Genomic DNA, 12,657 nt, shown 5'->3' on the forward strand with positions numbered 1-12,657 from the left:
CAGAGGAGAGAGTTGATAGATGGAAATAGTACACTGAAGGTCTTTGCAGGAGGGGTGGACATGTCTGATCACATAATGGGGAAGAGAGGAAGAGAGAGGGGATCCACTGTTAGAATCAGAATTTAACAGAGATATGGGAGTCTTAAGATCAAATAAGGCAGAAGGGACAGATAACATTCCATTAGAATTTCTAAAATCGTCTGTGACATCAGGTGAAACTTCTGGTGTATTTTCTAAATTTCAGTTGTAGTATTTTGTATCTGTTGCCTACTGGAGAGCTTTTTGAAAGATTTTGGACATTTTTAAATCCATCTGGTAATCATGCTTCCTCCTCAGCAGCTTGTATTAAAAAATCCCAACTAATGTCCAAGAACAGAAAGAAAAAGTAACTTTATTAAGTTATGATAGTGCTTACAACACGTACAGCCAACATGCAGGGGTCTGAACAAATGTAAGAGAACTGTATCATTTCACATATTATGTGCATTGTTATGCACACCAACTGAACTTAATTCTTGGTCAAGCTAAAAGTCAAAATAAACAAATGAAACTGTTTTTCAGTACTATTGCAGAAGTACAAATCTTCTTCTCTCATTCATCTCGAAGGGTGGTTGTTCTAGATGCAGTTGTAAAACAAGGATTTCCTCATGGATTACCCACAAGATGAACATCCTATCCTCATTCCTGCACAACTTCAACACCTTCTCTCCTGTCTGCTTCACCTGGTCCTCCTCAACCCAACCTGCCACCTTCCTGAATGTTGACGTTCAACTCTCAGATGGCTCCAGTCATGCCTCTGTCAATATCAAACCCACAATCACTAACAATATCAGCATATCAATGGCTGACATCTCTTCCACATCAAAACCTCCCTCCCGTACAGCCTGCCACCCAGAGACAACATATTGGGAATGACAAGAAGTCTCTTGTTCAGTATGCTGCAGGTTCTGACGAGTACCTTCACAGACAGACACCCCTCCCAAACGTAGTCTGCAAACAGAGTTCCTTTGCCACATCCTCACAAATCCCTACCTCTCCCAGACCCCCCCCCCCCCCCCCAAGAGTTGACATCAAAGGAGCGCCCCTCTCACCACCCAATATCTACGTGTGTGTGAGTTGATAACAGATCCAAGCATGAGTAATACCTGTTTCATGTGAATGTAGATAAATTTCTTTCAAGTGATATCTTCAAGATATAAATCTAAGTGTTTTGAACCATTTACAGTGCTGAGAATTTACACATCTCTGAAATTATCCCATGCTAGGGACTTGCTTGGAACTTTCATACTTTCATAGTTTTAAATACTGGTAGTATTTGAAATAGGTGTAGTCGTTGGGTTGAGGGCAGTTGTGATAATGAAAAGAAAAACTCTTTAAAAATGAACCGAACAACATGAAATAATAATCATTAATTTATGATACCTTCTTGTATATACATTTCCATGCATTATTGCTTGTAATTTCTAACTTTTGTCCGTAATATCTACATTTACACATATTTGAATGGAAGTTTTATGAGAAATATGAATATATATAAAGAAGTAAATAAACGTGAAGTGTGTAGGTTAGGGCATAGTGTTCACTTATTAGTTGGTATATCACTAAAGCCACAAGAACCTCTAACTGTATTTTGAGATTTTAATTGCACTTCTTACTTTATGTACGCATGATAGGCTGCAGTAGCAATAGCTGACAGTGATAAATATGCTCATTGTTTCAGAAAGGATATTCATTTAGAAAAGTCACCTTATACAACAGGCAGAGTTAATGGGCTTCCGCTGTGTTCACGTTTATTACCTGTGACAATGCTATACACAAATTATCCAGTTAATAAGTGCTTTAAAACAAGTAAAACGGTATTTGTAATAAGATAATATAAAAAGAGTGTCTCTTACACATGATTAATAAGTTATGAATCTAATAGAGGGAAACATTCCATGTGGGAAAAATATATCTAAAAACAAAGATGATGTGACTTACCAAACGAAAGCGCTGGCAGGTTGATAGACACACAAACAAACACGAACATACACACAAAATTGAAGCTTTCGCAACCAATGGTTGCTTCATCAGGAAAGAGGGAAGGAAAGGGAAAGACGAAAGGATGTGGGTTTTAAGGGAGAGGGTAAGGAGTCATTCCAATCCCAGGAGCGGAAAGACTTACCTTACTTACCCTCTCCCTTAAAACCCACATCCTTTCGTCTATCCCTCTCCTTCCCTCTTTCCTGATGAAGCAACCGTTGGTTGCGAAAGCTTGAATTTTGTATGTATGTTTGTGTGTCTATCAACCTGCCAGCACTTTCGTAAGTCACATCATCTTTGTTTTTAGATATATGATTAATAAGTTAGCCTCATAAAATATAGGTATGAAGCTGTGCATCCAAGATGCGCTTTTACTATGAAAGTTTGAAGTCTCTTTTATGTTAAAGTTTTCCACAAATAGTAAATTTTAGCACAAAATCTGTATGCAGCATCTGCCTGTTAAAGAACCTACAATTAGTATGTGTTGAGAAAAAAGGATAGTGACTCAAGAAATAATACGTATGGTTAATGTTTTACATATGAAGGCTGTTTTACTACTGCTGGCACTTTGTACCTGTACAAACTACACATTTTTCTATAATTCAGGCATGTCCAAACCACAGTTCAAAGAAATGCCCATAATGTGTCAATTTTTAACAACACTGATATCAAAAAGCTATTTGTAGTTATGTCTTCAGCTGAAATTGCTCTGAGAATCTCAAGTATGTAATGATGCTGAAAATTCTGCCCAGTTGCTGGTACTTTCTGCAGAATTGTAACGACATGGACATATAAAAATGAATTTCTGTGTTAAACAACACTTTGAATCCAGTTTTCCTTTGGTGTAAGGATGGGTTAGCCCCCCCCCCCCCCCCCCCCCTTGAATCATGGACCTTGCCGTTGGTAGGGAGGCTTCCATGCCCGAGCAATACAGATAGCCGTACCGTAGGTGCAACCACAACGGAAGGATATCTGTTGAGAGGCCAGACAAACATATGGTTCCTGAAGAGGGGCAGCAGCTTTTTCAGTAGTTACAGGGGCAACAGTCTGCATGATTGATTGATCTGGCCTTGTAACATTAACGAAAACGGCCTTGCTGTGCTGGTACTGTGAATGGCTGAAAGCAAGAGGAAACTACAGCCGTATTTTTTCCCGAGGGCATGCAGCTTTACTGTATGGTTAAATGATGATGGCGTCCTCTTGGGTAAAGTATTCCGGAGGTAAAATAGTCCCCCATTTCGTATCTCTGGACGGGGACTACTCAGGTGGATGTCACTATCAGGAGAAAGAAAACTGGCATTCTGTGGGTGAGAGCGTGGAATGTCAGAGCCGTTAATCGGGCAGGTAGGTTAGAAAATTTGAAAAGGGAAATGGATAGTTTTACATTAGATATAGTGGTAATTGGTGAAATTCAGTGGCAGGAGGAACAAGACTTCCAGTCAGGTGAATACAGGGTTATAAATACAAAATCAAATAGGGGTAATGCAGGAGTAGGTTTAATCATGAATAAAAAAATTGGAGCTTGGGTCAGCTATTATGAGCAGCATAGTGAACGCATTATTGTAGACAAGATAGACACAAAGCCCATGCCTACCACCGTAGTACAAGTTTATATGACAACTAGCTCTACAGGTGACGAAGAGATTGAAGAAATGTATGATGAGATTAAAGAAATTATTCAGATAGTGAAGGGGGATGAAAATTTAATAGTCATGGGGGACTAGAACTCGATAGTAGGAAAAGAGAGAGAAGGAAAAGTAGTTGGTGAATATGGAGTGGGGGTAAGGATGAAAGAGGACGTCACCTGGTAGAATTTTGCACAGAGCATAACTTAATAATAGCTAACACTTGGTTTACGAATCATGAAAAAAGGTTGTATACATGGAAGAGGCCTGGAGACACTGGAAGGTTTCAGATAGAGTATATAATGGTAAGACAGAGATTTAGGAACCATATTTTAAATTGTAAGACATTTCCAGGTATAGATGTGGACTCTGACCACAATTTATTGGTTATGAACTGTAGATTAAAACTGAAGAAACTGCAAAAAAGTACGAATTTAAGGAGATGGGACTTGGATAAACTGAAGGAACCGGAGTTGTAGTGTGTTTCAGAGAGAGCATCAGGGAACAACTGACAGGAACAGGGGAAAGAAATACAGTAGAAGAAGAATGGGTAGCTTTGAGAGATGAAACATTTAAGGCAGCAGAGGATCAAGTAGGTAAAAAGACAAGTCCTAGTAGAAATCCTTGGGTAACAGAAGAGATATTGAATTTAATTGATGAAAGGAGAAAATATAAAAATGCAGTAAATGAAGCAGGCAAAAAGGAATACAAACATCTCAAAAATGAGATCAGCAGGAAATGCAAAATGGCTAAGCAGGGAGGGCTAGAGGACAAATGTAAGGACGTATTGGCATATATCACTAGGGGTAAGGTAGATACTGCTTACAGGAAAATTAAAGAGACCTTTGGAGAAAAGAGAATCTCTTGTATGAATATCTAGAGCTCGGATGGAAAACCAGTTCTGAGCAAAGAAGGGAAAGCAGAAAGGTGGAAGGAGTATAAAGAGGGTACTTGAGGGCAATATTATGGAAATGGAAGAGGACATGTATTTGCTGAAAAACTGAGATACGAGGTGTGGCTAGAAAAAAACTGGACTAGTACTGGTGAAACAATAAAACAAATGCAATAAGGCTGAAAGTCGCGTGGCCTGTCACGTGACTCTCGCTCCGCCTACTGCTCGAGTTTCATCTGCCTCGTGCACTCAGTCTGCCCGTGGCGTCTGTTTTAAGTAGTTGACGTTTTGTCTGTGCGTCGGAAAATGTTGAGTGTACAGAAAGAACAGCGTGTTAACATCAAATTTTGTTTCAAACTAGAAAAATCTGCAAGTGAAACGTTTGTAATGTTACAACAAGTGTACGGCGATGATTGTTTATCGCGAACAGAAGTGTTTGAGTGGTTTAAATGATTTAAAGATGGCCGCGAAGACACCAGTGATGACACTCGCACTGGCAGACCATTGTCAGCAAAAACTGATGCAAACATTGAAAAAATCGGTAAACTTGTTCGACACTTTCCTTGTCAACTCCTGTTAACTCAGACACTGCTCTGATTGTTAAACGGCGATCTTGTCGAACAAGTTTACCGATTTTTTCAATGTTTGCATCAGTTTTTGCTGACAATGGTCTGCCAGTGCGAGTGTCATCACTGGTGTCTTCGCGGCCATCTTTAAATCGTTTAAACCACTCAGACACTTGTGTTCGCGATAAACAATCATCGCCGTACACTTGTTGTAACATTACAAACGTTTCACTTGCAGATTTTCCTAGTTTGAAATAAAAATTTGATGTTAACACGCTGTTCTTTCTGTACACTCAACATTTTCCGACGCACAGACAAAACGTCAACTACTTAAAACAGACGCCACGGGCAGACTGAGTGCAGGAGGCAGATGAAACTCGAGCAGTAGGCGGAGCGAGAGTCACGTGACAGGCCACACGACTTTCAGCCTTATTGCATTCGTTTTATTGTTTCACCAGTACTAGTCCGGTTTTTTTCTAGCCACACCTCGTATGTAATAGTAACACATATTTATGAAAGTGAAGGTAAGCAAGTGACCTCTAATCATTAGTCCATCTCTCACTCTTCCATGTCCTCAAAAATGTTTGAGAGTGTAATTTACAGGAGAATAATGAACCAATATTTCTGAAAATAACCTTTGAACAGTAATTTAGTTTGGCTTGCTTCTATAAAAGGTTCTACGTGGAGAAAGCAATATATAATGAAATGAGTTCAGTTCTGGTAGAACTAAACAAGGAAAATTATCATGCTGACATTTTCTGTGATTTGCCAAGGCCTCTGATTGCATAGTTTATAAAATTGTGCTGCACAGTCTGAGGCGTCTTGCCACGGTCCGTGCGCCTCCCCCATTGGAGGTTTGAGTCTTCCCTCGGGCAAGGGTGTATGTGTTGTCGTTAGTGTAAGTTAGTTCAAGTTAGATTAAGTAGTGTGTAAGCCTAGGGACTGATGACCTTAGCAGTTTGGTCCCATAGGAATTTACCACAAATTTCCAAATTTCATAAAATTTTACAAAGAAAACTATAATATTATGGCATTAAATGCATTATCTGTGTATGCATGGAGTCATATCTTAACAATAGAAAACATAGTGTCGCAAAAACCAATTATATCACAGGAATAAAACTAGATTTTCAATAGGGAAACATTAAGTATGACGTTCTGCAAAGTTTTGCACTGGACCCACTCCTATTATTGATGTATGTAAATGATTTACGAGGGATGTTGGAGGACTCTTTTTTTTTTTTTTTTTTTTTTAAAAAAAAAAAACCACTAAACTGTGATATTGCTGAAGACACAAGTATACCCATAAAGAGCCCCAACAAATCTATACTAGACAGTTACTGGAGAATAATGGCAAAAGGATTACAACTGCCCCGCAGTAAACAGATTAACCCCATATCATATTATGCAGTTTCAAACATATAAAAATAACTTGTAGTTTAAGTAGGTGTCAGTGGGCCCACACTGGATGAGGTGCCATCTGTGAAGCTCTTATGCATTTGAATGTGTAATAAATTGAAGTGACACCAACCAGCATGTGGAAAGTGAACCAAAGAACTCCATTTTGCCTGCTTTTCACATAGAAATCTCTGTCATTAGACTGACCCACAGACAGGATCACTAACATACTTTGCAGCTTTCATTCTATACTATCCTGTCCTGGACATCCCAGTCAGCAAATACAAAAAAAGGTCAAATAGGGGGGAAAATCATGAAGTCACAAGTTTTTGTACAGCAGTAGGAACAATTCCATGAATAGTATGCTAAAAATCTTAACCAGTGGGGAGTGAGTATGTGGCCGAGGGAGGGGGAGGGACATTTAAAGTTAACTTTTTATGTTTTTCTTTAATAACTCGAAAACAGTGGTTTCTAGTGAAAATGTTTCCTATTACATAATCAAACCACATTACATTTCCTGTTAAAACAATCCTATTAATTTTTTCTGTAGGACTAACAGTTTTCATATTGCAAGGGGTACGTTTATTGTTAAATGAAGTGGTTTAAGAACAAATACTACATATGTATAACACATCTAAGTGCAGTAGAGCTGCATTAAGGGATAAATTGTGTTCTTGCAGTGTAAGAGAGTGGAGGAGTTGTGGTTGTGGTGGTGGTGGTGATGGTGGTGGTTGTGGTTGTGGTTGTGGTTGTGGAGGATGAGGTAGAAGGTGCATATGTGAGCAAAGGTAGGTCACCGGATTGTGTTCATGCTCTTCTCTCCTTCATAGATCTGCAAAATGAAGAGTGAGCTTGTAAGTCCTCACTCTCTCTACCACAATTACATCACAAAAAGCAACTGTAGGGTGTTTCACAAAGTTATATTGATCTTTCTGCAGTTTGCGATATGAATCATTAGTGACACCGTGCACATATGTGCCTGGACGGTGTTGCTTTTCCACAAAGTTCATTAACATTAAGTGGAATAGATATATGAGCTGCTAATAATACTAATGCAGAAGCAGATATAGACAGATTCTACTTACATCTCTCTGTACACTGTTCTACACTTTTAGGAAACTGATTCTTAGTCAATGTGTACGGCAGTTGTAGTGTTTTTCTGAGGAAGGTGGCTTCCCCCACTGCATGGTCAGAACTGAAAAGTGTGACATGTTGTGACAGATGGGCATATAACACATCTGTGCAGAGCTACAAGGATTGTTCACTGTGGTTTCAATGTCATCTATCAGAGGTTGGGAAAAATAAGTAATTAAAATAAAATAGCCCCCCGTTTCTGCAGACAGCCACTCCAATTAATACTTGCTTTTAACACGATATTAATTTAAAGCACACATCACATTTATCTGTTGCAAAAGATAAGCAGGGGAGATTTCAGCATCATAGTGTAAGGAATCCTGCTACATGATGTTATAGTAGATGGATATTCTCTCTGTGTTACTGGAAGAATTACATAGTTTTGGTTTTTAGTATATTAGTGTACAAACAGCAACAATTTTATGACTAATAATAAGTTGTGAAAAAGTTTACATTGTTTTGAACATTATGTAGACAATTGTGTTTCAATGTTCATACAGAGGGCTGCATATTAGGTCTGTCACGGGATGAACGAAAAAATATATCTGATGCTATTAACAGAAGTTTGGAAACATATAGGTTACCTACATATATGACTTCTTTGGAAGCATTTTTTAATACTCAAGAACTGAATTGCTGTAAAGTTGGCACAGAAATGTCACTTTCTGTTGAGAATGAAGAAAGACTCCATAAGTTGTTCAATCAAGTAAAAAGTTTAACTTCAAAAGAAGAGCTTTTGAAAATTTTAAGGTAATTGTGCAATACTGTGTTAGATGTACCTTATTATATGCTTACACCTTTAAAGTGTTGCAAATATTACGCATATCTTTGTTTGTAATTGATAATTATCATGGGATGTTGATGTTTTATTTCAGATTTAAGATACTCCGTAGAGCAGCAAAGTCTTTGAACTGCTCAAAAATATTCGTTGCAGATACTGCAACAGGATTAGCCACAACTTTATTGACCAACGTGTCGTTGGGGAGAGGTGTTCATTTACCTCTTGATGTTGTAAGTGCTCAATTCTACTAATTATGGATTTTGAATAATGATAAATGAAATTCCCTTCTCTCTCTCTCTCTCTCTCTCTCTCTCTGGATATATCTAAGGTTGCACACAAAGAGAAAAGTTAAATGTTTAAGGTCTGGTCTGCCACAACAGAGTTTTTATCTGTCAGAAACTTTCATTATACCTTACCCTCCACTGCAGAGTGAAAATATCATTGTGTGTGTTATTTCATCTGAAAATAATGTTTATATTCACAATTATGGTGGTGTCTTTCCTTCAAATTACGCAACAGTCATGCCACTCAGAGAAATAACATCTGTGTCCTTGTAATCTTCCCCTCCACCTTTTTTTAACTGTATGCTCATATTTTACACGTGTGCAATATTTTGCCTGTTCTTCCGTAGAATATCATTTGTGTAGCTTGTTACCTATTTTAGTCATTTGTGTTATAATACATGTTGTACCAGCTACGTGAATGCCAAAATACACCCATTAAAATCAAATGACTATGCTTAAGCTGATAACATCATACATCGTGGAATAATGCACTAATGTTTCCTATGTGAAACATACTGGTCAGTAACTGTGAAATTACAGCAGGTTAAGTTGTCCATTGTATAAAAACTTCTGGAACAACGTTTACGTATTTTCTGGCTGATCTTGTTGGAATAATACGATTCTCTTTCTCTGTTGCTAGAGTGTCAATCATTTGATTTGTAGTCATCTGCCTTTTTTTATTGCCTGTATGCAATGGGCTCTTGTAGCAGCTACTTGAATGCTCCAAACTTCTCATTACTTCTTTGTTATATTTTCACTCTTCAGCATTTCTCTTCACAAGGAATATGGGGTAATGGTTACTGAAGGAGGGTACATGGCCTCTTACTTTCAGCATAAATCCACAGTTTTAATGAAAACACTGCTGCATATTCCTAGAATACTTGCACCAGATCAGCTTCCATGTATCTCACATGGGAAATTCCCCAATGCAGCCCCCTCAGATTTAGTGGTAATAGGGCCCAGTGGATTGCCCGTCAAAAACTGAACACCAATCAGGCATGAAAACAGGGAGAAGATGTACTGAACTGTAAAACATTCTGTAACCAGTGTATAATATGGCAACTGCCAAGACTACAGAAAGAGAACAAACATTTCAGTGACTGAATGGACAGTTCACAATATTGTGGGAAATATATCACACACACAGCATTGTGAACTGTCTGTCTGATCATTGAAATGTTTGTTCTCTTTCTGTATGGCAGTTTCACACTGGTTACAGAATATGAGTCACCTGGTGAGAATATGTTACTGTCATAAGAAAATGTTATGAATAGTGAGAGCTGGCGAGATGCCACATACACGTCTCACAGAAATGAAAACAACAAACAAACGTGTGGGAACTATGTTACAACAAAAGAATTCAAGATTCGAGACTTTCAAAATGGAGCACAACTTCAAAATGTTAAAAACATATGTTTTGACAGAACACACAGAAATTGTTGCCTTCATTTATTGCAACTTATGTGACAAACTATTATGTTTTCATCATTTCGTTGGGAGTTATCACATTCACATTCATACAAACACCTATATCTGGTAAGGTGGCATGTCTCACTTGCTTACCAGTTGTACAAATTAGGTGCATTTATAAGAGTTTCCTATCATATGACACACATACTATCACTAATTCTATGTATGAAACACCAGACGTGTTTTCTGGTGGAGGATTCGTCTGACTTGTTGCCTTGTCATCAAACGTTTGTGGTTCCCATTCAAAAGTTGCTTGCTTTCAGCTGCCTGATAGAGTAGTAGAATCATCTGGCATTAAAGGTCCCTACCTTACATCTTGCTGTTGCAGACAGACATTACACTGAAACACAGATACAAATTTGAAAAAAAAAATAAATAAATAAATAAAAATAAATAAAAAGAGAGAGAGAGAAAATATTGGCCCGAGGGAGGTTTGAACGTGGCTCACCTACACAGCAGTCCAACACCATAACCACCTAACCACAATGCCATTTATATCCAAGGTTGCTCTGTTTTGCACTTATTTTCCTTGGACCGGTCACTGTTTCTATTTTCCTCTTTTTTTCATAGTCCAGTACACTTTCTTCCTATTTTCATGCCTAATCTATGTTCGGTTTTTGACAGTCTGTCCACTGGGCCCTCTTACCGCTAAATCTGAGGGGGATTGCAATTGAGAGTTTTCCTTGTTAGTGGTTCTTTTTAATTCTGCTATTCTTTTTGTACACTATTGTGTATTCCTCCTATCTTTGCCTTCTTTGTGGAAGCGTCTTGTAACTTACCTTAGGGAATGATTTTTCCTGGGTTCACATTCGCTATGGATGTTTTTAATTGTGTACCATCAACAACATGTTATTTCCTTACCTCTTCTTCCTCCACTTTCCATGCCCTTAACTACCATTTCCTCAGATAAAACTTACTTATAGAAATGGACAGTTTAAAGACATGCTGATGGCACTTGTACTGCTGTGTTGTGTATTTTAGCAAACCTATGTCTGTGCGTTTTGCATGCCTTCTTGATTTTCTCGTTCAGTTCATCACAGTTTCTCCAGATTGCAACTGAACACCACTAATGTTTGTTTGTTTTGCACTTCTTTTAGTATCCTTCATTCTGTTCCCTGTTTTTTTCACTGCAGTCATATTCATTCCTTGCATCATTATTGCAATTGTCTTATTATTCATCGCATGTTACTTATTGATCCCATTTATGTTTTACACCTTCTGTTTGTCTCATCTACTATTTACATTTTTACCGCGCTCTGTTGCTTTCCATATTTACCAGAACTGTATGTCTTCTCCCACCCCCACGCTTTTCTCCCAAAATTCAACTTGCCATTTGTTCTGTCTACCAGTTATATTCCTGGTTTTATTTGATATTATAACTGAATAATTTTAGACTTTAATGATGTAGTTTGTATATATCTGATCTGATCTGTTTTCCATGTATCCACCATCCACGGTGTTGTCACCTACTAGATAATTATTATTATTGGGTTTGTATCCTACTGCAGCAGTTGCTGGAAGCACATCATGTGGGATTGCCATCTGGAGAATAGATGCTGCTTGTAATAAATGACATAAGTGATGAAGCAAATGCCTGTGCATGGCTTGATTAATTAAGTTAAAAATTGTAGTATTGACTGTATTTCAAGTAAAATAATTTATTACATAATTGATTTACATCTCATTCTGTTGTGCAGTCTCTCCTTGAGTCTCAGCTCAGTACAAGCAATAGGACCTTTGCCTTCAAACTTGTTGTCCCTTTTGTCAGTGAGATTAATGTTTCTGACACCTTTTGTAATTTTATATGAGTCAGTTGATGCTGCTTAGTAGGTTGTATTTATGTGGTATTTATTGAGTTTTATGTCAGTTTTGACACATGTATTCTTTTCTTTCATTTTAAATCAAGCTTTTCTTTCATGTTATTCCTTATTCTTCCTGGGACTTCCTACACTAAAGCATCTAATTTTTTTTTTTTATTCTACTCGAATACAATAATTTGTAACATATTTCTTTTATTTGTGTTCACTTGATCTTGAAACTGACATCTTTTTTAGTTTTCAGAATGAGATTTTCACTCTGCAGCGGAGTGTGCGCTGATATGAAACTTCCTGGCAGATTAAAACTGTGTGCCCGACCGAGACTCGAACTCGGGACCTTTGCCTTTCACGGGCAAGTGCTCTACCAACTGAGCTACCGAAGCACGACTCACGCCCGGTACCCACAGGTTTACTTCTGCCAGTACCTTCTCTCCTACCTTCCAAGGCAAAGGTCCCGAGTTCGAGTCTCGGTCGGGCACACAGTTTTAATCTTTTTTAGTTTTCTTTTTTTGTCTTTTTTTTATAAAACTTTAGACTCTTATTTTGTAAGCTTTTTATCAGAAACAACTATCCCTCTTTCTCTTGATTTTATCAGCTCTATTATATTTTCCTAATTAATGCTGCCAGTTTCAAATAATACATACTGTTGTTCTTTTTTAATGCATATT

The 12,657-nt window shown here is 37.9% G+C and overlaps 1 protein-coding gene and 1 non-coding gene across 4 annotated transcripts in view; one reads left to right on the forward strand and one right to left on the reverse strand.

Annotated features, from left to right (window-relative positions):
• LOC126263194 (cytoplasmic tRNA 2-thiolation protein 2-A) overlaps positions 1–12,657 on the forward strand; it is a 127,208-nt gene that overhangs the window by 33,321 nt on the left and 81,230 nt on the right. For all 3 annotated transcript variants that reach the window (XR_007546862.1, XM_049960256.1, XM_049960257.1), the window contains exons 4-5: positions 8,138–8,387; positions 8,513–8,648. Coding sequence is in view for 2 of the 3 variants with exons in the window: in XM_049960256.1 (XP_049816213.1) it covers positions 8,138–8,387; positions 8,513–8,648 (386 nt within the window). In the remaining variant the exon portion in view is untranslated. The remainder of the gene's footprint in view (positions 1–8,137; positions 8,388–8,512; positions 8,649–12,657) is intronic.
• On the reverse strand, positions 12,299–12,373 carry Trnas-uga (transfer RNA serine (anticodon UGA)). The gene has a single exon. It is a non-coding gene; the product is annotated as a tRNA-Ser (tRNA).

Source organism: Schistocerca nitens, chromosome 6, assembly GCF_023898315.1.
Source record: "Schistocerca nitens isolate TAMUIC-IGC-003100 chromosome 6, iqSchNite1.1, whole genome shotgun sequence".
NCBI lineage: Eukaryota > Metazoa > Arthropoda > Insecta > Orthoptera > Acrididae > Schistocerca > Schistocerca nitens.